A 24,610-nucleotide genomic window follows, 5' to 3' on the forward strand; every position below is an offset into this window, starting at 1 on the left:
CAGACTCTCACAGTATTCGTTGCCCTGTAGATTTAACGTTCAAACTAGCCGTGTCATTATAAGGGGCGTGTGTGTGTGTGTGTGTGTGTGTGTGTGTGTGTGTGTGTGTGTGTGTTACGAGAATATCCTCACCAGGGATTCCACTCCCTTTGGCACATGGAGGTTTATAGTGAACGTCCATCTTTTGGCGAGAGAACTGCTTCAAGTTGGGGAAAAGTCATCTTGGGAGAGGGGCTGCTCGGGGGCTGGACCCCAGCGGGTTTGGAAAACGGCTCTGCCTGCTCTGAGCTGAGGGGCCACTTCACATCCCTTCGTCTGGCCCGGCCCAGGTGCTCTGTGTGTGCACTTGAGCAAGCCTGTCCCAGCACTAAAGGGAACTCTACGAACCCGGTGCCTCAAGGGAGTCCCAAGCAGCAGATGATGCGGTGGAAGGGGAAGCTGGAAACCGGGTGAAATTTTGGAGGCCGTGTGAGTTTCCAGACGGCAGAAGCGCTCAGCGATGCCAGAGGCTGCAGAGAGCAAGTAATGAAAGCGAAGCGGGTGCCTTAGCGTCACAGCACAAGGAGGCTCGGGTGCCCTCGTGTTCTCAGTGTGAACGTGGGGAGCGCGACGCTCCTGGGCCGTGTTGCCGCGAGCACAGGAGTGAGGCGGGGTGAGGAAGAGGTGGGGGCAGACGAGTCATCCTAAAAACTCTGCTGCCTCTGCTCACGACCAGACCAGAACGAGGCACAGACACAGGGCAGGGCCGGGGGAGGATCGGGGGACCAGAGAGACTGTGAGGGTTTATTTTGTTTGCGTGCTCACTTTATCATTTTAAGGCGGGAGAAACTTCAGTCTGTGTAAATGACGCTGGAAAAGCTCGGAAGAGGAGGGGAGGCTGAACTGTTTTCCTGACTTCCCCGAGTCTTAATTCGCTCATAGGAAAACACGGACACCCGCATGGGGTTCCTGCCGCTGCACCACTTAGAGCAGGACCTGGGAGATGAATGGAATCTCACGGAATGTTCTTTCCCCCTTCACCTTCATGCTGATCCAAGAGAGCACTCAGGCCCCCTCACTTACGGGATCTGAGGGGCTTTGCGCGTGACTCTGGCTCCCTGCCCGCTTCCTTGTATGTTATTGACTCTAGCCCCTATTCCACCGAGTAACCAAGGGCGTCCTGGGACTTACAACTGTCTGTTCCTTGTGAGAAGCTAGTCCTTGCCAGCAGCTGTCCCGGGGTCTGGAGAGCGGAGGTCGCACTTAAAACACACGTGCTGTGGGGGGGGCACCGAGGCCGGTTCTCGTTCCACCGAGGGCAGTTGTCCAGAGAAGGGCCTGTCTGTGAACCATGAGCTGCCAGCACTCACAGCAGCCGGGGGATGGGTGCACCGGCCTGGGAGAGGGGACTTGGCTGGGGACATCAACGGCCCCCACGACTGCAGTGGAGAACGTAGCTGTTTATGAAGCCATCGGTGGTTTTGGTTTTGCTTGAAATCCGTTAACAGGGTGGGGACTGGCTGGAAAAGCTTGTGTCGCGATGAGCAAGGATGAACCCACAGGGGCCTGCACACCCGGGCGGGGGTGCAGGACGTGCCTCGCTCGCCTGCTGCCCGGGGTTGTGCGTTCACTGCAGGTAAGGTCCAGCCTCAGCGGCGGCAGTGAGGTCTCTCGCTTAAGCACCGTGACTTTGTCGTTGACCGTGAACTTACATGGGCGAGGGCTGACTTAACTGCCGCCTTGCCTTCTGTGAGCCGGTGTCTCTCCAGCTTCGGTTCCTAGAGGCCAGGTCTGGATCTGGCCGTTCAGCTTCCCGTTCTCCTGTCCAAAGCCACACATCTTCTTGGTTCCTGTTCCCAGCTGGGCAGCAGGAAATATCTGTCATACCTCTCTGATGTCCTCAGTGTCTAACCGGTCGTGACCCTAATTACCGAGAAATCCTGAGGCTTTGGCCCCTGAGTGTGTATGCAGCAGGCTTCCACGCTGGGGTTGCTTTTCCTTGGGCGTCTTCTGATGCCAAGTCCACAGTCACCTTCAAGGCTGTGTTTTGTCTCTGGTCGTCTGTATTCTGAAAACCATCGGGCCTCCCAGCCCCCCAAGAGGCCACCCCCGGCCACACGAGCCCGGTGATGGTGCCCACACAGTCTCACTTGTGTCTGTCCCTTGGCATGCTGCCCCTCCCCTACTCGCTGTCCTGGCCTCACATTGCCTTCCACACCTCCGTTCTCTCCTGACTTTAGCACTCAGGGGTCCTGTGGCCTCCGCCCAGGGCTCCAGGCCCAGCCGTTTATCCCGTCTTTGTGGTCGGGGTGGGAGAGGACAGCTACTGCAAAGTAGCATAGGGCAGATGACCCGGAAGTGAAAGACTCGGAGACTCTCCCTCTGTCAGTTGCCCCTTGTTGGCCCTTTCAAACTTGCCCGGACAAAAGGCATCACCAAGTGTTAAGACAGGCTCAGAAAATCCTTTAAGACTTTCCACTCTTAGGGGCGCCTGGGTGGCTCAGTCGGTTGAGCGTCCGACTTCAGTTCAGGTCATGATCTCACGGTCTGTGGGTTCAAGCCCCGCATCAGGCTCTGTGCTGACAGCTCAGAGCCTGGAGCCTGCTTCGGATTCTATGTCTCCCTCTCTCTCTGCTCCTTCCCTGTTCATGCTCTGTCTCTCCCTCTCTCTCAAAAATAAATAAACATTAAAAAAAATTTAAAAAAAGAAAAAAAAAGACTTTCCACCCCAAGCTCCTTGGGATATGTTTACGCTTTGTGGTCTGGAATATCAGGAAAGTGAGTGACACCCATTTTGACCTCACCCCACCCACCCCACCTCCTCTGAGTCCAACAACAAATAGCTTCTCTCCTTCCCTTCCCTGGCCGGCCACAGCTGTGGAAACAAGACGTTCCCCACGTAGCACTCATAAAACCCAACGCTCGCTCTGGGCCATCTCTGTCTTTTTTGTCTTTTTTGGTTTTGCTCCTTTTTTCCCAGCAACTCGGTTGAGGTCCAACTGGCATCCAATAAACTGTGCCCACCCGAGCTACGAAAGCCTCTGACTTGTCACAGGTTTCCGCACCCGTGGCACCACGTCCACCCACGACAGCGAACGTTTCCGTGAGAGGAGTCTTACACATCTTACGTCACTGAATCCGCAGAAATCTGAGGGTAGAAGGGGTTAGCGCCAATTAACAGATGGGAAAACTGAGGCACGCAAAAGGTCAGCGACTCCTCTGCGTCACGCAGCCAGAAAGCAGCAGAGCCAGGATGTGAAAGCAGGCAGGTCTCCTTCCAACACCTGTCTGGTCTTTGGGCTTCCTCCACAGGCCTCTGAAGCTCAGGGAGCGAGAGAAACAGGGGGGCGCCGGGCCCTGTGCACTGGCTCTTCTCCCGCCATGTTCCTTGGCTCTTTTATCGCCTTTCGAAAGCCTTCCTTTTGTTTTCTTAAACTAGCTCCAGTTTCTGTTTGTCTCCGTTTTTTGGATTTCACTTCCTTCCTAGAATGAAGCCGGAGTCTGCAACTGAATTTAGAATTTCCTCGTCAATATTGCCATATTTGTTCAGAAGTTCATTGAACCAGTGGTTATTTCTGGCTTGTCTGGTTGTCTTTTTCGGAATTACTATTTTTAACGACCGTGTAGCCAAGACGAGAGAAAAAAAGAAGGAATGTGTGGGCTTCTGGAAATGCAACGACTTGAAAAGAGGTGGAGCGCAGCAGGCCCGGGGCGAGCCTCCGGGTTCTGGGCTGTGACCCCGTGCACTTCAGGGTGGATGCAGGCAGGACACAAGCAAGCCTTCTCCTACTCCTGGGTTCTCTGGATCTTCCACTTTCCTAAAGCAACAGCGAAATGTAAACACCCGGGGAATGGTCTGGCTTTTTCCGGTGAAGTTTACATTTTCCGGACTTTCTGGTCCACTCAGGGGACCCCAGGTTGTATTAGCACAGGTTTGAGGGGGAGCGTGGGAGAGGGGAGGGGGCAAGGAGGATGGCTGCATCCTTGATGATGGAGGAGAGTGTAGACACAGGAAAGCAGAGGGGACGTGAGCGAACGAGCCGCTCAACAGGCACGGCACTGGACTTTCCCAGCTTAAAGGCAGAACCTAATTTTCGGTTGCAATGCAATGAGTAACAAACTTTACTCTTACTCATGAGGAGAAAAGCAGGCTTGGAATACTTTCCCAGGGGTAGCCTCTTGGTAAACGGCCAGTGCCCTTGTCTTCACTTGAGGTTCGGGAGAACTGTGACGTGGTGAAAACCTGTTTCTGAGCCGGGACCTTGACCTGAGAACCTAGGGAGACAGGGAGCACTTGGTTCAAGGCCCCAGGCTGCTGCCCAGGGATGCTCTAGGCTCAGGGGCTCTGGAAGCGGACCCTTCACACACACACACTGCTCACACTGACCATAAGGGCCCAGGCCAGGGGAGGCCCGCTCACGGCCACAGTGGACTGGCCTTTCCCAAACCCTCAGCTCTACCATTATACATTAGGCCGCTGTTGCCTGCAGGACGAGGGGTGGGGGAAGAAAACACGACTCATGTACTGCCCACGCTCCGGGTGCCTTTTGACTTCCTGGCATATTTAAGCTCGTGGGGTGGGTTATACGGGAGAGGGAATTTAGCAGCCGTCGATCATGCCCAGTACTGGAACTAAGAGGTCCTTTACTATTCTTTGCTGCCATCACGAATCAGATAATGCCATTCGATGGACTTCTGGGCTGAATCGAGCTTCATCAAAAGGGTTTCTACCACTCACGAATTCACCTCTTAACCCACTCATTTGTTTATTCAACAAATGTTTATGGAGTGCCATGCACCACGCTGTGTGCAGGGTATGCAAAGGCAAAGTTCCTTGTTCTCAGAGGCCCCAGGCCGGGAGGGGCCGGCCGGACCTACTGTGCAGTGAGACCAGGGAGGTGTGCCCAGCGCACAGATCGAGACTGCTCCCATAGTTTCCATGCGTAACCATGATTCCCAAATGAGACCGTTTGGGGCTTAAGTCTCAAGCACCAGCAAGGTATGCATTGGAGCTACCCAGCGTCCATAAGGATGAGAAGGGTCTCCAAGCTATCCTTAGGCAATCTCCATTCATAAATACCTCTCACTTTGCCAACGAGAGCCCATTTCTAATACGTATCGTGGTCGTTACCAGGCCACTAATTTTACCAGTGGTCATTTCAGATATTCAGGACACTAATTAGCATTGCCGTGGCTTTGAGCAAGGCACAGATAATAGAAGTGCTTGTCGTAGGCACACATCTAGAGGGCGAGTGTCCCGATGGGAATGCTAATTGTCCGCCCTGGACTGTGAATTCTTTTTCTTTTTTTTTTTTTAATCTTTTTTTAATGTTCCTATTTATTTTTGAGACAGAGACAGAGCATGAGCAGGGGAGGGGCAGAGAGAGGGGGAGACACAGAATCCGAAGCGGGCTCCAGGCTCCGAGCTGTCAGCACAGAGCCCGACGCGGGGCTCGAACTCACGGAGTGTGAGATGGTGACCTGAGCTGAAGTCGGACGCTCAACTGACTGAGCCCCCCAGGTGGCCCTGGACTGTGACTTCTTAATTGGAATGTCAGCAGCAGCTGGTTTACAGCTTAATGTAAGTGACACATGCATAAGGTCACACAGTATTTTCTTGAAATCTTTTCAAAGTACAAACATCCTAAGAAGAATGAATGCCTACTGTAGTTGTCCATTAACGATGTGTAACATTGTTGAATTGCTCCCGACGTCACCTTCCAGTCATTGCCTTCCTAAGACTTCCATGACCAGGAACTATGTTTTCCCTGTTTAAACTTTATTTCAGTGGAAGCATAAAGGATGCCCTCTTGTGTATGGCTTCTTTTGTCCAACTTGTGTCTGGGAGGCACATCTGTGTTGTTCAATGAAGCTACAGTTCGTTCTTTTTCTTTGTTGTGGAATATTCCATTCTACTGTCGATGAACATTTTTGTTGTCTCAGGTGTGAGAACTCCGGGAGCCCCAGATCCTCACCAATAGTTGGTATTGTCCGTCTTCTTAATTGTTAGCATTCTGATGTGTAGGTCGTACTGTCACTTAATTTTAATTCCCCCTATTATGAATGGTGTTGAGCGCCTTATCATATGTTTATTGGCCATTTGAATATCTCATTTTTGAAGTGCCTATCCATTTCTGTCACTCATTTTTCTCCTGGGTTGTCCATTTATTTCATATTGATGTGTAGGAGTTCTCTATAGGATTCTAGATACCCGAACTTTTGAGGTATATTATATATGTTGCAAATGTCTTCTACTAGGTAAGTTGCCTTTTCTCTTTCTTCATAGTATCTTTGATGAATAGAATTTTAATGTAGGGTATATTATTAATCCTTTCCTTTAAAAAAAAAACTGTGGTGGAGGGACGCCTGGGTGGCTCAGTTAGTTAAGTGTCTGACTTTGGCTCAGGTGATGATCTCACAGTTTATGAGTTCAAGCCCCATGTCAGGCTCCATGCTGACACCTCAGAACCTGGAGGCTGCTTCGGATTCTGTGTCTCCCTCTCTCTCTCTCTCTCTCTCTCTCTCTCAAAAATAAATAAATAAACATTTTTTTAAATAATAAAAAATAGAAAAATTATGGTGGGAAACACAGAACACAAAATTCACCATCTTAGCCATAAATATATTCACATTGTTGTCAAACAGATCTCCAGAACATTTTTCTCTTGCAAAACCATTAAATAACAACTACCTTCTCCCACCTCCCCCCAGCCCCTGGCAATCACCATTCTACCTTCCGTTTCTGTGAACTTGACTACTCTAGGTACCTCATATAAGTGGAATTGGATAGTATTTGTCTTTTTGTGACAGGCTTATTTCAATGTCCTCAAAGTTCATCTGTGTTTTAGCATGTGATAGTAATCTTTTCCTTTTTTCCTCAGTTTTTATATATTTTAAAAATCGGATTAAGGAAGGTTCCGTACATTCCTAAATCCTAGGGGTTTTTATCCTGTTGACTTCCATCAGTTGCTTTTCTGAAACTCCTTTTTTCAAATAAATCAATCATGAATTCCTGGGATTAAACGTAAGGTGGTGTAATGTGCTATCCTTTTAATATAACGCCTACAGGTTTCCATTTGTCAACATTGTGTTTATGATTTTTGCATCTATGTTTAGTGAGAATGGTCTGCAATACTACTTTCTCGTCATGTCCTTGCCAGGTTTTGTTCCCAAGGTTACACCAGATGTATAAAATCAGTCTGGAAGTATCTCCTCTTTTTCTGTCCTCTGGAAGAGTTTGTGTAAGATTGGAATTATCCTCCTTTATAAATATTTGATAGAATTCATTGACAAAGCCGGCTGTGCCAAGTTTTCCGTGTGTAGTGAGATTCAACTGCATTAATAGTTAATGGCATAAAATTTTTCTCCCTCTTCTTGTGGCACTTTTGGTGAGCTTCTTCCAGGATTTTGTCTATTTCATCAGGATTTTTTGTTTTGGGAGAGACTGGTTGGCTCAGTTGAAGGAACATGCAACTCTTGATCTTGGAGTCATGAGTTCGAGCCCCATGTTAGGTGTAGAGATTACAAGAAAGAAAGGGAGAAAGAAAGAGAAAGAAAGAAGGATAGAAAAAAGAGAGATGGAGGGAGGGAAGGAGGGAGGAAGGAAGGAAGGAAGGAAGGAAGGAAAAACTTTAAAAAGTTAAAATTTTTTTTTAAATATTTTTTTTATTTTTGGGGGGCATAAATTTATCATAATCTTGTTACTGTCTTTTCTAATATCTGAAAGATCTATGGTGATGCTTTTTTTTTATTCCTGATATTAAAAATTTTTTTTTAATGTTTACTTATTTTTGAGAGAGAAAGAGAATGGGAGTGGGAGAGGGAGACACAGAATCCGAAGCAGGCTCCAGGCTCTGAGCTGTCAGCACAGAGCCTGACATGGGGCTCAAACCCACGAACCGAGAGATCATGACCTGAACCAAAATCGGACGCTCAACTGACTGAGCCACTCAGGTGCCCCTATTCCTGATGCTTTAATTTGTGTTCTTTCTAAGAGTTTCTTAAGTACTCTTGCTAGGGACTTCGATGTTTTGAGCTATCAATCAGTAGGTTTTTTTTTTTCCAAGAACTAACTTTGGGCTACATTGACCCTTTATTGTATGTTTGGTTTTTATTTTATTAATTTCTGCTTTTTAAAAAATCTCCTTCCTTTATTTTCTTTGTGTTTAACTTACTCTTCCTTTCCTAGTCTTCTGAGATCAATGTGATTTTCAGCCTTTCTTCTTTTCTAAAATAGGTATTGAAAGCTATCACTTCTCCAGTTAGCCCAGTGTTTGCTGCTTCCTACAAGATTTGACATGTCATTTTTCATTATTCAGTTAGAATATTTTCTAATATCTATTGTAATTTATCCTTTGACCCATGATTTATTTGGAAATATTTTGCTTAATTTCCATACATATGGGAATTTCCTAGTAATCTTTTGTCTAATTTCACTATGGCTAGAGAACATATATATGACTTAATCCTTTCAAGTCAGTTGACATTTCATTTATGATCAATTTTGTAAAAGTATTCTGTGTGTATCTGAAAAGAATGTGTATTCTACAGTTTTTAGATATGATCCGTATATGTCAAATAGGCCAAATTTATTAGATAAGCATGTTTTTCAAATATGTATTCTTAGCTTTTTGTCTGATTACTCTAATTGTTACTGATAGAGATATTTAAAACCTCTCTCTACGATCATGGATTATGGATTTCTTTTTTTAGTTCACATATTTTTAAGTGCATTTATTTATTTTGAGAGAGAGAGTACTCGAGCAGGAGAGGGGCAGAGAGAGAGAGAGAGAGAGAATCCCAAGTGAGCTCTGCACTGTCAGTACGGAGCCTGGCACAGGGCTGGAACTTACGAACCGTGAGAACTGGCCCTGAGCCAAAGTCAAGAGTCGGATGCTTAACCGACTAACCCGCCCAAGCTCACCTTGTTCACTTATTTCAGATTCATATGCTTTGAGTTTCCGTTAAAAACACACATATTTAAAAATTAATGTCTTCCTGGTAAATTGAAACATTTATCTTTACGAAATGAGCCTCCTTCTCTCTAGTATTGTTTTTTGGCTTAAAGTCTTCTTTGCCAGTTAGTCTTTCTATGTGTATTTGTTTTTCATTCTTTTTTTTTTACTTTCAACTTTCCTGCACAGTTATATTTATTTTTAAAAATTTTTCCCGTAAAGTTATATTTAAAGTATGTCTCTTATAAGCATCAGACAACCAATTGGAGCATTAATCCGTTTACATTTAATCATCAATGATTTGGGTTTAAAATTACTGTCTCTATTTGTTTTCTCTGTGTTCTAGCTGTTTTTTTGTTCTTTATCCTCTGCTTTCCTGTGTTCTTTTGGAGGGATTAAGCATTTTAAAAATTATTATATTCACTCCATCTATTACATTCTAACACATTCTCTCTTTTTTTTTTTAATTTAATTTTTTAAGTAATCTCTACCCCCAGCGTGGGGCTTGAACTCACAACCCTGAGATCAGAGTTGCATGCTCTACAGAGTGAACCAGCCAGGCACTCCTCTAACACATTTACTCTTCTTTTGGTGGTTACTCACAAATCCTTGACTTATCAAAGGGTGATACCATTTCCTGAACAGTTTAAATACCTTCAAATATTTTGACTCCAATTACCTCCTCCCAATTTCCATGCGGTTGCCACACGTTTCAAATAATAATAGTGTGTGTGTGTGTGTGTGTGTGTGTGTGTGTGTGTGTGTACTCGTTTTATGCAGTCAGTATTCACTTAGATTCGTCCCCCACCTCATATTCACCTGCTTCAGTGTTCTTTCCTGCCTACATCATGGGGCTTTCAGTGCAGAGGCTTTCCGCGAGGATATTTTCACAAAGTAAGAAGTCCTGGTTGGCAGTTCTAACTTTCTTCTGACACTTTAAAGGTATCGCAGGGTCGGGGCACCTGGGTGGCTCAGTCGGTTAAGCGTGCGACTCTTGGTTTCCGCTCAGGTCGTGATCTCATGGTCCATGAGTTTGAGCCCCTCGTTGGGCTCTGCACTGGCAGCAAGGGCCTGCTTGGATTCTCTCTCTCGCCACCTCTCTCTCTGCCCCTCCCCTGCACATGCTTTCTCTCTCAAAATAAATAAATGAATAAAATTTTTTTGAGGTATCACAGTGTCTTCTGGCTTTCACTTTTATTATTTTTTTTTTTTGGAAAAGTCGCTCTCAGTCATATGGTTGCTTTTTTGAAGGTTATGTGTCTCCTTTCACTTGTTGCTGTTAAATTATTTTGGCCTCGGTTTTTAGCATTTTTTAAAATTTTTTTTAACGTTTTATTTATTTTTGAGACAGAGAGAGACAGAGCATGAACAGGGGAGGGTCACAGAGAGAGGGAGACACAGAATCTGAAACAGGCGCCAGGCTCTGAGCTGTCAGCACAGAGCCCGACGCCGGGCTCGAACTCACGGACCGCGAGATCATGACCTGAGCCGAAGTCGGCCGCCCAACGGCCGCCCAACCGACTGAGCCACCCAGGCGCCCCAAGTTTTTAGCAGTTTTAATTGGTGTGCTTGCCCGTAATGGTCTATGCGTTTTTTCTGCCTGTGGTTTGCATTGATTCTTGAATACGTGTCTTCCTGTTATTTTTCTCAGCTTTGTAAAATTCTCAGGGTATTCTGTTCCTTGAAGTTTCTGTTTTTTCATTCTGTGTTACATTGGTCCTCAATCTGATTCCTGAAGTTTAAAATCACTCTTTTCATATAACATCCTGTTATCACCTCCCCTTGGAACTTTCGTTCAATTGCACCCACTTTCTTCTTCCTTTTTTTTTTTAAAGCTTATTTATTTATTTTTGAGAGGGACAGAGACAGTGTGAGCAGGGGAGAGGCAGAGAGAGAGGGAGAGAGAAGGAATCCCAAGCAGGCTCCGTGCTGTCTGCACAGAGCCTGACTTGGGGCCCGAACTCACAAAACCGCTCCAATCATGACCGGAGCCAAAACCAAGAGCTTGACCGACGGAGCCACCCAGGTGCTCCCGTGCCCACTTTCTTCTTAAGTTCTGTAGTGTGAGGCTGTTGCTAGGAATTCGTTCTATTCTGTGAATTCTTTCTTCTAAGTTAGGTTTTTTGCCTTTTACGTGCATCTTCCTTTCATCTGAAGAGGGAATGGTAGCTAGAAGGGGGTGTAATTTTACTTTATCTGTTTGCTTTAAAGTATCTGGGCTCTGCTTTCTTTCCAGAAAGGTTACGTGTCCCATGTGAAGCTCTGCTTCACCTGCACAAGGCAGGTGCTGGCGTTTTGGATTCCAGAACCACCCGCCCTGCAGGTTACTGGTCTGTTTCCACCCACTTTGCTTCTGTCTGGGATTTGTTGACTCCTCGGTACGGTTGTGAAGGGTGAGGGTGGCTTGGGAGTGGAATCATGCTCCCTTCTTGACTCTTCTCCAGAATTTTCCGTTTCTCCTCTGGTAACTGGCTTTTGGAGTTTGCTGCAGAATATAATGTCCCTTTCCATGCATGGTGGTTGTTTGTAAGAACTTTTTCCTGGTGTTTCGTGTTTTTTCCTCATTAAAAAAAATTCATATTCAGCAAGCCTAGTTTGTGTGTGTGTGTGTGTGTGTGTGTGTGTGTCCTCATGTTGAAGGTGTAGGGTAGAGAAAATGCATGATGTGGGTTCAGCTGGACCACTTGGATGTTGTAAAGTGTGGCATATAATCCACTCTGAGGATAAGGAAATGTTTGCTTATGCCCCAGCGACATATTTAGCCGCCTGGAGTGTGAGGGATGAGGTAGAAGAAAGAGAAGGTTGAACAGAGGGAGAGCCGTCAGAAGGGGCGAGGACAAAGAAGCACCCCAGACTGCAGCTGAGGGCGACGGAATCGGGGTTGGGGGAGAAGAGAAGGGAGGAAGCCAGAGCAGAGGTTACGGACACTCGTCAAGGCCACAGATACTCTGAAGTTCTGGAAGGTTCTGAGTCTCCCTCACCCACACTTCTTTTTAGCTGTCACCTATTTGGGCCGAGTTCAGTTTGCCCGAGGCCACGTGAGTCTGGGCGTCCTCTGGGTTGTAGGGCGATGGCCGTCTGGACCACGAGAGAGACCCCTGTGCTGCTGCCCGCCCTCACGCCGGCCCCCGGCCAGCTTCCACTGTGACACCGCTCTGCAAACGTGGGTCCCGTTGGCCAACTTGCACCCAACGGTCGGTGAGCTCTGGTCGATGAGCTGAGAGAAAACACAGGGTCAGAATTTAACCAGCAACGACAGGAGTTCCACGGAAGGAAACAGGACCACGTGTGGGCTCTCTACGGGTTGGCATCTCGGGGCTGCAGTGAGGCGACAAAGAAATGCTCCTCGGTAAAATAACATGTGGTGAGAGGCCTTCCACTTAAGATTGCGCATGAGGTAATAGTCTGCGATTTCAAGTGGGGCAAAGCTTCTGGAGGAAAAATGGTCTTGGAGAGACCTGCTTCCTGCCTTTCCCCATCGTGAAAGGGGGCTGTGTTCTGAGAACACAGCCATATTTATCCTCAACGGCAGCACCTCTGGGAGACAACTGGCATATGGGTATTGTTTTGCAAAGATGCTAATTCTGTCTGCAATGCCATAAAATACATCCTATTTTTTTTTTAAATAAAAAACAAGTTGGATACAGCCGAGTTGAGGCAGAAATGACCTGTTGGATGTGTGAAATGCCAAGTTTCTTTGCGCGAGGACTAAATTTTGTGGAGAGGGGTCACCTCCCTGTGTCAACGTGAGTCTACCGGCAGCGGGGAGGGAGTTCTGTTAGGGTGCCCTTTTACATTATAGGGCAGGGGCACCAAGGAAAGGCTGGGAAGAGAAGAGATGTTCTCATGGGCCTGGCTGTGGGCTGATTTGCTCACCTGCGTGTGAAAGGTGTGTCTGTGTGTGTGTGTGTGTGTTGCCCTCCCATGTGGATGTCAGTATATTCAAGTAGTACTCCAATGATGGCACCTTTCAGAGCTGATAGAAGAAACCATGGTTATGTGTAATGCATTCCTCGTAAATTGAAAATGAGCCCACAGTCCCCTTGGGTTTCAGCACTGTGTTCTTGGAACTAGATCTCCACTCTGAGCAGTTACGAGGCAAAGATCAGGAGAATCTTGGGATCCGAGTAGATTTTCCTTCCTGTTTCTCCCAGTGCCATGGGTCCACTTGTTCAAGAATACCCATAAGAATACCTCTAATGAGCGGGGCGCTGTTCTGCTCTGCTGACACAGTGCCTGGGACCCTGCCCTCAAGCAGCTCGTGGCCAGTGTGTCAGTTTTTTTTGCATAATGAACCACCCCCCAAAACGTAATGGCTTAGTCAACACTCATTTACCTGGTGGCGATTTCCTGTGTAAACAGTTTGGGCTGGGCTTAGCTGGCTCGTTCTTCTGGTCTTGGCTGGGCTCACTCGGGGCGATGTGGCCAGCCCCCGGGTTGACTGGTGTAGGATGGCCTCAGCTGGTGCCGGTCGCCTCTCCCCCACATGGCCTCTCATCCCTCAGTAGGCTCCCTGGGCTTGTTCACATGGCAGCTGGCAGGCTTCAGAGAAAGAGAGAGAGAAGGGAAGAGAAAGAGAGTGAGCATGCAAGGCTTTCACTGTTTTCTGTGGGTCAAAGCAAGTGACAGGCCAGTCCCAGTTCGAGAGCTGGAAAGAGACTCACCGCTTCTGGAAGGAGGAGCTCCACAATCACACTGCAAAAGGACTCGGGGCAGGAAAGAGCGGTGTGGCCATTTTCGTGATCTCCCTCCCTCAGCCAGTCGGTGCACACACGTTCACACGATATAACTGCATTATCTTAAGGTCAAAGATTTAAGTCATGGGCTTCTTAAATGTCCAGCTGGTTTGGGTAGATTTTAGAGAAACGTTTTGTCACAGTAGCTTTTTTTTCGTTTTGTTCTGTTTTTAAGGCAAAAATGGTACTTCAGTGCGAAACCTAGTGTTTATTTGGCAGGACGGATGAGAATTTGCGCGTACCAAAGGTTTGCAACTCAACGCGGCAGGTCTCAAGACCATGGAATTCTGACACCAGCTGGGTGTCATACGATTTAATCCAGTGCTGACGTTAGCTACTCAGTAGTGAAGGGCTCAGTCCCGCAAGGCTGCCTCCACTTAGACGCCAAGCCTAAGTCCTGGGCCTCTTGTACTTCTGACCAGCCGGCTGTAAATTGGGGATTCTCACAACTGTCTCCTCAAGCTCAGTAATTTGCTAGAAAGGCTCACAGAGCTCAGGGAAGCACTTTACTTGCATTTACCGATTTATTATAAGAGGATATTATAAAGAATACAGATGAACAACAAGATGTAGAGGTATACAGGGCAAGGTCTGGGAGGATCCCAGGCACAGGAGCTCCTGTCCCCGTGAAGTCAGGGGGAGCTACCCTCCCAGCACATTGGATGCAGTCACCAACCTAGAAGCTCTTCGAACCCGGTAGTTCAGGGGTTTTATGGAGGGTTCATTACTTAGGCATCATTGATTCAATCATGGCCGTTAGTGATTAACTCCGTCTTTTAGTCCCCTTCCCCCTCCTCAGAGGTCAGAGGCCGGGGCCGAGAGTGTCTGCCAACCCTCTAATCACTTGGTTGGTTCCTCTGGCAACCAGCCGCGTCCGGAAGCCATCTAGGGGTCACCTCATTAGCATAAATTCAGGTATGGCCAAGAGGAGTGTGTTATGAATAACAAAAAATGTTCCTCTCACTCCTATTGCTTGGAAATCCCAAGGCTTTTAGGAGCTCATGGTAGGAACTAAACATCTATGTCTTACTGTATCCCAACGTCATAGGGAGCCATGAAGTATGACTTCCAGTAGGACTTGACTTTCAAAAACCATTGTGAATGGGGAAAGCCCCATGGGCTGCTCTCTTCTGAGGACACGGCTTCTTGGGCCTTCTTGACCTGCTGTCCCTACATTCTGCTCTCCTAACTGTGGGGCCCTTTGTTCATTCTTACTCAGCTCATTTAGAATATTTCACAGCATAATCTCAAGAAGTCTTACAAAGAGCAAGTCCGCGTTTTAAAAGATACATTTTTATGTAAACATAACACACATACAAATCCTAAGGGAACAGATCAATTAATTTTCAGAAAATAAAGAAACTAGCTATCACACAGGTCAAGAAGTGGGTTGCCCGTATCCGCAAAGCCCTGCTTGTCCCCAGACTCAGTAACTACTGCTTCTATCTACCAACCTGACTTTTAACACCATAGATTAGCTTTGCTTATTTTTGACCTTTATGCAAGTAGAATCACACAAAGTGTATTCTTTTGTGTCTGGCTTCTTTTGCGCAACATGCTGGCTGTGAGATTCATCTGTGTCCTTGTCAGAAGCAATGGCTTGTTCATTTCATTGATGTACAGATTTTCCTCGTACAGATACGCAGTGATTTACATCAGTTCTGCCGTGAATGGACATTTGGATTATTTCCAGGTTTTGGTTATTATGAGCATTCATGTGCATGTCTGTTGGGACCCAAACACTAGATATCGTCAGTTAACACTAGATACTGTCCGTCTGCTTAATTTTAGCCATTCTGGTGCTATGTAATGGCATATTTTTATGGCTGTAATTAGCATTTCTCTGTTGCTAATGAGGTTGACCATCTTTACACATGCTTAATGACTACTTAGATAGATGTCTTTTTTGTGCTATACCAACTCAAGTATCTTGCCAACTTCTCTATGGTTTGTCTGCCTACTTAGTATTGATTTGTAGGCGTTCTTTATCAATTCTGGACGTGAATCTTTTGGAGATGATATGTGTTGCAAATATCTTCAAGTCTGTGGCTTTCTTTTTAACTGTCTTCATGGTAGCTTTTGATAAACAGAAGTCCCTAAAGTTAATATAACCCAATTATCTATCCTTGTGCCAATACCAGAGTCTTACAAAGTATTTCAGTTTAATAGTAAATCTTGAAACTTTGCACATTTCAAGGAATCTTCTTGGTTCTCTGCATTTCCAGAAATTTCAGCATCAGCTTGTCCGAGTCTGAGATTTTCATTAGGGTTGTATCAAATCTATGTCGCTCAATTTGGACAGAGTTGACAGCTTATCAGTTTTGAGCCTTCTGTTACATGATCATGGTATATCCATTCATTCAGGTCTTCTTTAATGTTGCTCAGTGGTATTTTGTACCGTTCCTTGTACAAACCTCGCACATCTTTTGTTAGCCTTATTCCTAGGTGTTGGATTCTTTTTAATGCTATGGCAAATGGTGTCTTTTAAAATGTTTGTTTCTGTACATTGCTGGTATATAGAAATACAATTGATACTTTCCACTGACTATGGACCCTGTGTCCTTGATAACCCGTATGTTAATTGTAACAGTTTGCATGTAGATTCTTTGGGTTTGTCATCTGGGAAGGCTTAGCATCTGTGGAGGACAGTGTTATTCCATCCGTCCCTGTCCTTATACTTTCTAGTCCTTGGGTTCTACACCACCGGCTCCGGGACCTGATGGAGTTTTTCCTTCTCCTTTCCAGATGATGCTGAGGCACATATTGACTATGAAGATAACTTCCCTGATGACAGATCTGTGTCACTCAGAGAGCTCATGGAGGACTCCCGGACGGAGGCAGAGGAGGACAGAGGTCCGGGAGAGGCCTCTGAGGAGGCTCCACGGCAGGACCGTCTGGTCTCCGTTTCTGTGGGGAGAGACAACATAGCCCAGGATACGGCCTTTGTGCCAACTACAGGCTTGTCCGTCGTTGGGAGCAGCGTCCCCACAGACCTGCCAGGATCCCGACTGAGCCGCAAGTACCTGTTCTGGCTTCCCGCGGAGCCCTTCCACAAGCCTGAGGGGGAAAAGGGGACAGATGATGACACCAAACAGCAGTTTCTGCCTAGAGAGAAGCATGGTAGCATCACACCGGCTCCGGGCGAACCTGACGCCAAGATGGCCTATAGCAGCACAGATGGGCACTCAGGGACGTTTGTGGGCAGGACCGACGGCAAGGCAGGGGACCCGATGGTGAGCAGCAGTGATGAGTCCTGGTTAGATGGCTACCCTGTGACCGACGGGGCTTGGAGGAAGACGGGGGCAGAAGAGGAGGACGGGGACAAGGGAGGTGGGTCAGTAGGGCCGGAAGAGAGGGTTCTAGTTGCTCCCAACCAGCCCACTCCTGTCGAAGTTAAGAAGCCTGGAGGTACCACGCTCACACCACGTGAGGACGTGACCCGCGGTTCAGTTCTTCTGTCTCAAACGCTAGATGTGGAAGCTTTGGCTCTCGGACCGATAAATGTGTCTGAAACGGAGAGTCCCAGCGAGGGAGATGGTGACTTGCCTGGGTACCAGTCAACTGTTCCTCGGAAGTTTGCCACAGAGAAGTCTCCCGTGGCCACCCTCCCCTATGAACTCACCAGCTCTGCCCCGGAGACGGTAACAACTGCTGCCCAGCAGATGCCGGATCCCAGTCCCTCGACTGTCGTGGCGGCCACCCAGACTCCAGTGGAAACCATTGCTCCTGAGGTCCGGGACAGCTTCCCCTACCTGCTGTCCGAGGACTTCTTGGGACAGGAAAGCCCCGGCCCACGTGCAAGTGACGAGCTTCTGCCAACCGTGGAACCGTGTGTAGGGGATGGGTGTCCCGGCCTCGGCAGGGGCCCTGTCGTCGCCACCATCGTCACCGTCCTGTGTCTGCTGCTGCTCCTGGCAGGCGTGGGGGCGGTGTGGGGCCACCGTAAGTGCCAGCACAAGAGCTCTGTGTACAAGCTGAACGTGGGCCAGAGGCAGGCTCAGCACTACCACCAGCAGATTGAGATGGAGAAGGTCTAGCCTCCTTCAGCGCGGGCTCCCCCGAAGCCACTTGGGAGGAAAATGAACCGTGCCACGTCTCGCCGATAAACACGGATGATTCACTAGACCATGAAACAGGTGGCGCCGGGCCCATCCTTCTTGTGCTCAGGTCTTTGTTCTACAGGCCAAGGAGTGTCTCTGGGGGCACCTGGTAGGACAAGAAGGCCTTGGTGGCGTCATCACACACATCAACATCTCCCTAACCAACTGCCCCGGAATGTGCTGCGCTAATCCCAGACCTGTGCTCGGGCCCTGATTCCCATGTGAGGTCAAAAGTCATCTCCCACTCCATCATGCTATTGCCTTCTTTCCCTTTTTTAAGAGAGAAAAAAAAATGACTCCACAACGTGAAATTTTTAGAAAAAGTGTGATAACCTGACATTTGAGAACAGTGTTATTTAGGAGATAGATATTTAATTGTTGGGGGTGGGATATAGAAAAAATAATAGGCTACTTCCTTTTAACGTTGTGACATTGTGGGGGCAAATGAGCCAGGAACCGGGGCGTAGTCTAGAAGCTTTGAGGTTTCTTTTTAGCTGTTTGTTGAATTTGGAGAGAATTCAGGACTGATGTTTCGTTGGGGGTGTGGGGAGTTGAAAAGTAATGAGACACGCCATCCACTTCTGTCCCCTCCGTTCTGTAGGACAGACCCTTGTTTTTTTGAAAACAAGGTCATCTTTGTACCGGTAAGCACGATTTCCTCTCGGATGGAGTGGCCTAGTTGTTCTTGACCAGTCTGTGCCTAAGAATACCATAGAGTTTTTTGTTGAACTAACAAAGCTCAGTTCTTGGTTTCCTCTCTTAGAATTCGCCATTTTTCCAAACTCCAGCAAGAGGGAATGACACGGGAGGAAAGTAATCTTTTAAGAGGGCCGAGGGCTTAGGATATCAAAGTAGAGGGATGCAGAGGAATTAAAAAGGAATATGAAATTCCCCATGCTGACGTCTTCTGTACTCTGCCGTGGCAGTTGGGAGCTCCATGGAAACAGCATGAGTCCGGGATGGACTCCTCCTGGCTACGGAGCACCCCATCTCATGGTATCTAGATCACCTTAGGACGGTTCGGCAGGTACCGTGTCCAACAGAGGCTCTCAGAGCGTGGTCCTCAGACAGGCAGTATCAGCTCCCAAGCAGAAACCCTGGGGGCGGGGCTCAGCTCGCTGTGTGTTAAGGAGCCCCCCAGCTGATCCTAAAGCACAGTCACGTTGGACAACCATTGCTTTAGACTATAAATTGTGAGCTTGAGCCAGCTGAAGGCCCAGAGGCCCAGAAGATGAGTAGCGCCTGTGGCTTGCCTTGAGCGGAAGCCGGGCATCGCCACGCGCACCTGTGGCAGCATTTGAAGCCGCTGCTGCGCCGTCGCCAATGGTCTCCGATATATTGGCCCAGAGACGAAACACATTATGCTTTTATAATATGAGTCACCTTCTTAGGAATAGTTTTCAGTGGTAAAAAAAAAAAAAAAAAGTGACGAAGGCCTTACGTTGATTTTAAGACACTAATTGAGGGGTTTTACGTGCAATGAAATCCTGATCTCCTTTACAATGGAAGAATTGGTGGTGGTGTTTTGCACACGCACGTGTGGAAAATTCGCACACCATGTTTTCCACCCCGCCACCTGTTTGCTTTGGAAAAATGCACCTGGGTGCATGCTTTGGAAAAATAAATATCTATAGAGGCAGTGTGGCAAAGTCAAAGACCCTAGTCGCCATCACTGGGTAAAGTGAAGGCCTGAAGGTACCGAATGGAACACCTACACGTCAGGTAGAATCTAGAATAGGACTGAAATACTTTCTGTATGTGTAGCCAAAGCAAAACACCACAGAATAAAAGCAGAGACTGTATGTATATATAAATTAGATTCTCTTCTAATCTATTACAAGATAACGTTTCTATTTTTAACTATATAAAATAACCTCCATCTCAACATTGGGATCGTGTTATTCAACTATCATTATGTCATAACCCAAGAACACTGACTGAATATTAACCCAGAAATGGGGAATGTTAATATGAATGTATTAATAAATTTATTACAGATACATTAATACATGTAAATGTATTATTCTGTAGACGTGAACTACATGAAAACAAACCCAATGCATGAGTTTTTACATTTTTAGTGACTTACTGTCATCTAAATTAATGTCATAGGATCTAAAAATGCATGTAGAGAGGGAATGATTGAAACATTGTGTACCTAAATTTTATGTCATGATTCATGTTTGGGACTGGTAAACATTTAATGTTCATGAAAACTGAGGTTGGGTGGTTTATTAACACAAAGCTTCCGGGATCTTTAAAATAAATACTTTCCCCAAACAGTTGCTAAATGTATTTTATATCTTAGTTACATCATGATGGTTTAAAAAAAAAACACAAAAGATTCTCTAGGGGCCTCTGGGTTCAGGAACCGACTCTTGATTTCAGCTCAGGTCATGATCTCACAGTTGGTGAGATTGAGCCCCATGTTGGGCTCTGTGTAGACAGTGAGGAACCTGCTTGGGATTCCAGAGGAATCCTAGAATTCTCTCTCTTTCTCTCTCTCTCTCTAGCTCTCTCTCCTCTCAAAAGAAATAAACTTTTTTTAAAGAAAAAGATTAAAAACAATTTTTTAATAAAAAAAAACTGGGGGGGGGGGCGCCTGGGGGGCTCACTCAGTTAAGCATCTGACTCTTGATTTTGGTTCATGATCTCACAGTCCGTGGGTTCGAGCCCCGCATCAATCTAATAGCGCACAGCCTGCTTCGATCCACTGTCTCCTTCTCTCTGCCCCTCCCCTGCACTCGCTCTCTCGCTCTCTAAAAAAACCCAAACATTAAAAAAAAAAAAAAAAATCTTTGTTTTCAAAGACTTTCCAAGTTCTAATTTCCTGTAAGTACGATGAGATGGCACACACCCCCCTGGCCGAGGGAGGGGAGGGGAGAAACAGTATTTCTCGTTTGGCCTGCTGCGTGTCCCCTTAAAGGAAGGTTGAAACTGATCGTATTTGTATTTGTTGGCCAAATTGCTTGCTTGCTTCCTTCTTATCCTTGTCTTATAAAATGGGCATCAGTATCTTACCCTGTCAGCTCAAGAGAGTCGCGAGCCAACTCATTCATTCAACAAGCCACCAAAGCCAGATATCTGGGGGGGAGGGGGAGGCGTCTGGGGGCAGCCGGAGGGGCTGGGGGAGCCTGCCCCAGGGGAGAGGCGCCCTACTGTGGCACAAACCACAGCCAGTCCTGACTCTTTTCGGGGACAGGAGCCGGTCAGTCGAGGCGATGCTGAACTCTCACGGTGTCGTCCCTCTCGGGGAGCCGCTATGAGGACGAGGACGGGGATGGGGTGGGGAACCGCCTTGCCCCCGACTGCGGGCACAGGAAGTCCTCTGCACAAAACCTTTGGCTGAGGCTTATTTGAGGCTCCTTTCCCTTTCTCCCCCGCCCTTGTATACAGCCTAAAGTCTCCACACTAGGTCATTCAAGCCCGGAGTCACCAGAAAAAAGAAGTCGCTGTTCGGGGCGATGGCAGATGATCAAGAGTGCAGACAGCTGTGATGAAGGATTAGTTGTGGGTTTTCCTCGGGGCCTCGCTACAAACTGCGTCGCAGTCCCATGTGCAAACACTATTAAATGAGAATGTTTTCTCTGGCACCAACCCACCTTTCCCCCCCAGTTTCAGTATTGAATTAAAAAAAAAAAAAAAAAGACCCAAAACACCCAAACTAAAGTAGCTTAGGTTTACAGCTCACATTTAAAACTTAAAAACATTATTTCCATAAATGTTGGCAGAAACCGGCCTCCGTTGACTCCACCGGCAGTCGTAATAAAAAAAAACCCTTTCCCACTGACAACCTAACAGATCATTTTCTGTTTGCCACGGAGTTGGGCTCAATAAAATGCTTGTGCTCTTAAAACTCCCTTGGTGAGAACTCCGAAAAGCAACATTTCCTGAGGCGGCCTTCGTGGCCAACGTACCTGATCCCAGGGGTGAGCCCAGCAGGCCTGTGGCAGCCGTTGGAAAGGCTCAAAACTCAGAGGCACCAACAACTTGGCATGTTGCTGTGTGAGAGGCTGCAATTAGGCGCTTTTAAACCCGAGTCCGCACAAGCCTCCCCTCGGCCCTCCACTGCTCGTGTGGAGTCTGAACGTTCACGGGGGCCTGGGTGGGTGGCCTCTAGACCCTTCCCGGCGGGGGCCCCTTCCCTGGGGTGGACCGACCAGAGGAGACTCCCCAGAACAACCGCTGGGCCCCGTGCAGGTGGGTCAGAGGACAAGCAAGGCCGGGCCTGGAAACTCCCACAAACTTCCAGATGTGTTTGTTCTTTCAAAAGACAGGCCCAACTCACGCCGAACCCCTCAAGTCTCAATCCAGGAGTCTTCTAGGCTCTTCCAAGAAACGCTGTCAGGGAGGTGCTGGGTTGAGGTCGCTGAGTAGAGCGTGCCTACTGGGTTTCACGGTAGGTGTGGAGGAATCAACCCACCTCCTCCTGGTTTTTTGTCTGTTTGCTTTAAGGTTGGTTTGGTTTCCTTTGAAATGAAAACGTGAGTTGCTCAGCCCCACCGCCTGCGATCCATCCATCCATCCGATCGGTCGATGGAGCAACGTGTGGTGTGGACCAGACTGCTCCCGGGGCTTCTTCCTCCGGGGGCTTGCGAGGATGGGGGAGCACGGGGGCTTTTCGGTCCCCCCTATAAGGAGGGGCCAAGTTCAGGGAGCGAACGCGGACCCCTCCCACCACCACCACTCAACCCTGTGCGCAACACCATCCTCCACCAAGAGCTCGCCCCGGCTCAGAGGGGCAGGACCAGATGGAAGCTGTGCAGGGCGCGCAGAGGTGAGGGGGATCCCACCGCCCGGCCGGCCTGTCCTGCGCCGCTGTCCTTGGCTGCTCTCGCCCGGCTGGGACGGCTGCGGCCAGGCTCGCTGGGGAGTTCAACGGCCACCAGGTGTGCCCTCTCCACCGGCCCAGGCCTCCTGGGGCGGGGCGTCCACTGCCTGGATCCCTCTCTGGAGTCCTGCCCCAGGACTGTCCTCTCCACCGGCTTCCACGGGAAGTCTGTCCGGTTGGGGTGGGGGGAGGCAAGGCGAGGCGGAGGACCCGCGGAGGACCGGACTCGTGGCTGGGGGCCCTGGTGGGGGCTGCTGGGGACCCGCGTGCCGCCAATCACCCAGACTCCTTGGCCCCACGGTCCCCGGGAGCGCAGGCTCTGTAGGCCAAGTCCGGCCAGAGAGAGCCGCCGCTCACGGTCTCGAGTGCCCTGGGAGGGGACCTCACGGGAGGACTCTGGTGCAGGTAAGAGCTCAAGTGCCCCCTTTTCCCCGCAGTTTCACTATTGAATTAAAGTAAAAAACCAAAAAACCTGAAGTAGCTTAGGTTTGCGGCTCACGTTTCAAACGTGAAAACACTATTTCCATAAAGGTGGTGCTCCCCAGGGAGGAAGCCGACTAGCTCAGGAGGAGGAACACAAGCGCCCATCTGTGTTCCTGGAGCTTCGGATAGTGAGATGGGGGAACGGGGGGGGGGGGGGGGGGGGAGATAGAGAGATGGGGGGGAGGGGGAGGGGACTGGAAAGCCAAAAATACCTGCGTTTTCCACCTCCCACTGTTCCCCATTACGTTAAAGACCCCCAACTCTCTCTCCCTTCTTCTCTTCCCATGCCACTGTGGGAAAATTCCCGTCTCCCCAAGGCCGCACCGGCCTCATCCACCCTGCATCCCCAGAGGGTCCCAACTAGACTAAGCAGCTCATTGAAAGAGGGAATGAGACTGAGAACACCACTCTCCAGCCTCAAAGGTGGCTTCTTCTCGGTCTCTTTGGTGGGGTTCTCACTTCGCAGAGAGCCCCAGGGCTCCTCCTTGGCCCTTTTCTCTGGCCTCTCAACACACACGTTCAGTCTAGGTGACCCCCTCCAGCCTCACACTTGCCCATGATGCAGCAGGGGGCGTGGCACTCCTCCCAGAGCCCCTTCACGAGAGTCAGGACCCGCACCCCTGCCCCCCGGCCCCCTCGCTGTGCCTCTCCACAGCGGTCCTGCCAGGGGTCCACAGGCCTTTTTCCAGAGAGCTGCCCTTGGCTGACCAAGCCTCTTGCCTGCGAAGGTCCACTCCACCCCTCTAAGGGGCGGTCAATGACTCAGTGATGGAGACCTTACAGGTGCCTGCTGAACGTACCCCCACAATTAACCACAGGCATTTGGGTCCCTGCTTCAGGCTCTGTTGAAGACCCGATCTGAGAAGCTTCTCAAGTTTTGGTCGCAGCCGGAGGCTCCCATCCCAGCCCCAGCTGCTCTGCACCAAACTCCTTACGGAGCCCACGCCCCGAACTTCCCCATATTCGGCCAATGGCAACGCCATCCTTCCCGGTGCTCTGGCCAAAGGCCTGGAGGCCACCGTCAGCCCCTCTTTCTCATGCTCCACATCCAATGGGTCACTTCTTAGGTCCCCATCGCGACCGCCCGGGTCCGAGCCCGCACTCCCTTCGGCCCGGCTCACGCTCAGGTTTTTCACAACGTGGCAGCTGGAGGGGTCCAGTCAGGGCGCTCTCCCAGCGGCTCCCACCTCAGCCGGAGTAGAAGCCTCTCGCTGGCCTAAGCCGTCTGTGCTCGACCCACCTCATGTACTAACACCTGTCAGACTTATCTCCTTCCGTTCTCCCCCTGCCCACTCCTCTCCTTGGCCTCCGTGGCCACAGGGAGCGTGTTCTCCCTGTAAAGCATTGCACATGCTGTTCCCTCTGCCTGGCATGCTTTTCCCTGAGACCCGCTTCCCCAAAGTCTGGCCGTGATGTCGCCTTCTCAGCGAGGCCTTCCCTGCCCATCCGATTTGAGACTCCAGGCCTCATCTCCAGGCCCCTTGCCCGCGCGCCTAATTTTTTTCCCATAGCAATTAACACTCTTGA

The 24,610-nt window shown here is 48.8% G+C and overlaps 1 protein-coding gene across 3 annotated transcripts in view; it reads left to right on the forward strand.

Annotated features, from left to right (window-relative positions):
• Nucleotides 1–19,991, forward strand: part of SUSD5 (sushi domain containing 5) — an 81,490-nt gene extending 61,499 nt beyond the window's left edge. For all 3 annotated transcript variants that reach the window (XM_047875667.1, XM_047875668.1, XM_047875666.1), the window contains one exon: nucleotides 16,415–19,991. In XM_047875667.1, coding sequence (XP_047731623.1) covers nucleotides 16,415–17,706 — 1,292 coding nt within the window. In that variant the 3' untranslated portion in view covers nucleotides 17,707–19,991. The remainder of the gene's footprint in view (nucleotides 1–16,414) is intronic.
• The last annotated feature ends 4,619 nt before the right edge of the window (nucleotides 19,992–24,610 follow it).

The sequence above is a fragment of the Prionailurus viverrinus genome, chromosome C2 (genome assembly GCF_022837055.1).
Source record: "Prionailurus viverrinus isolate Anna chromosome C2, UM_Priviv_1.0, whole genome shotgun sequence".
Classification (NCBI taxonomy): domain Eukaryota; kingdom Metazoa; phylum Chordata; class Mammalia; order Carnivora; family Felidae; genus Prionailurus; species Prionailurus viverrinus.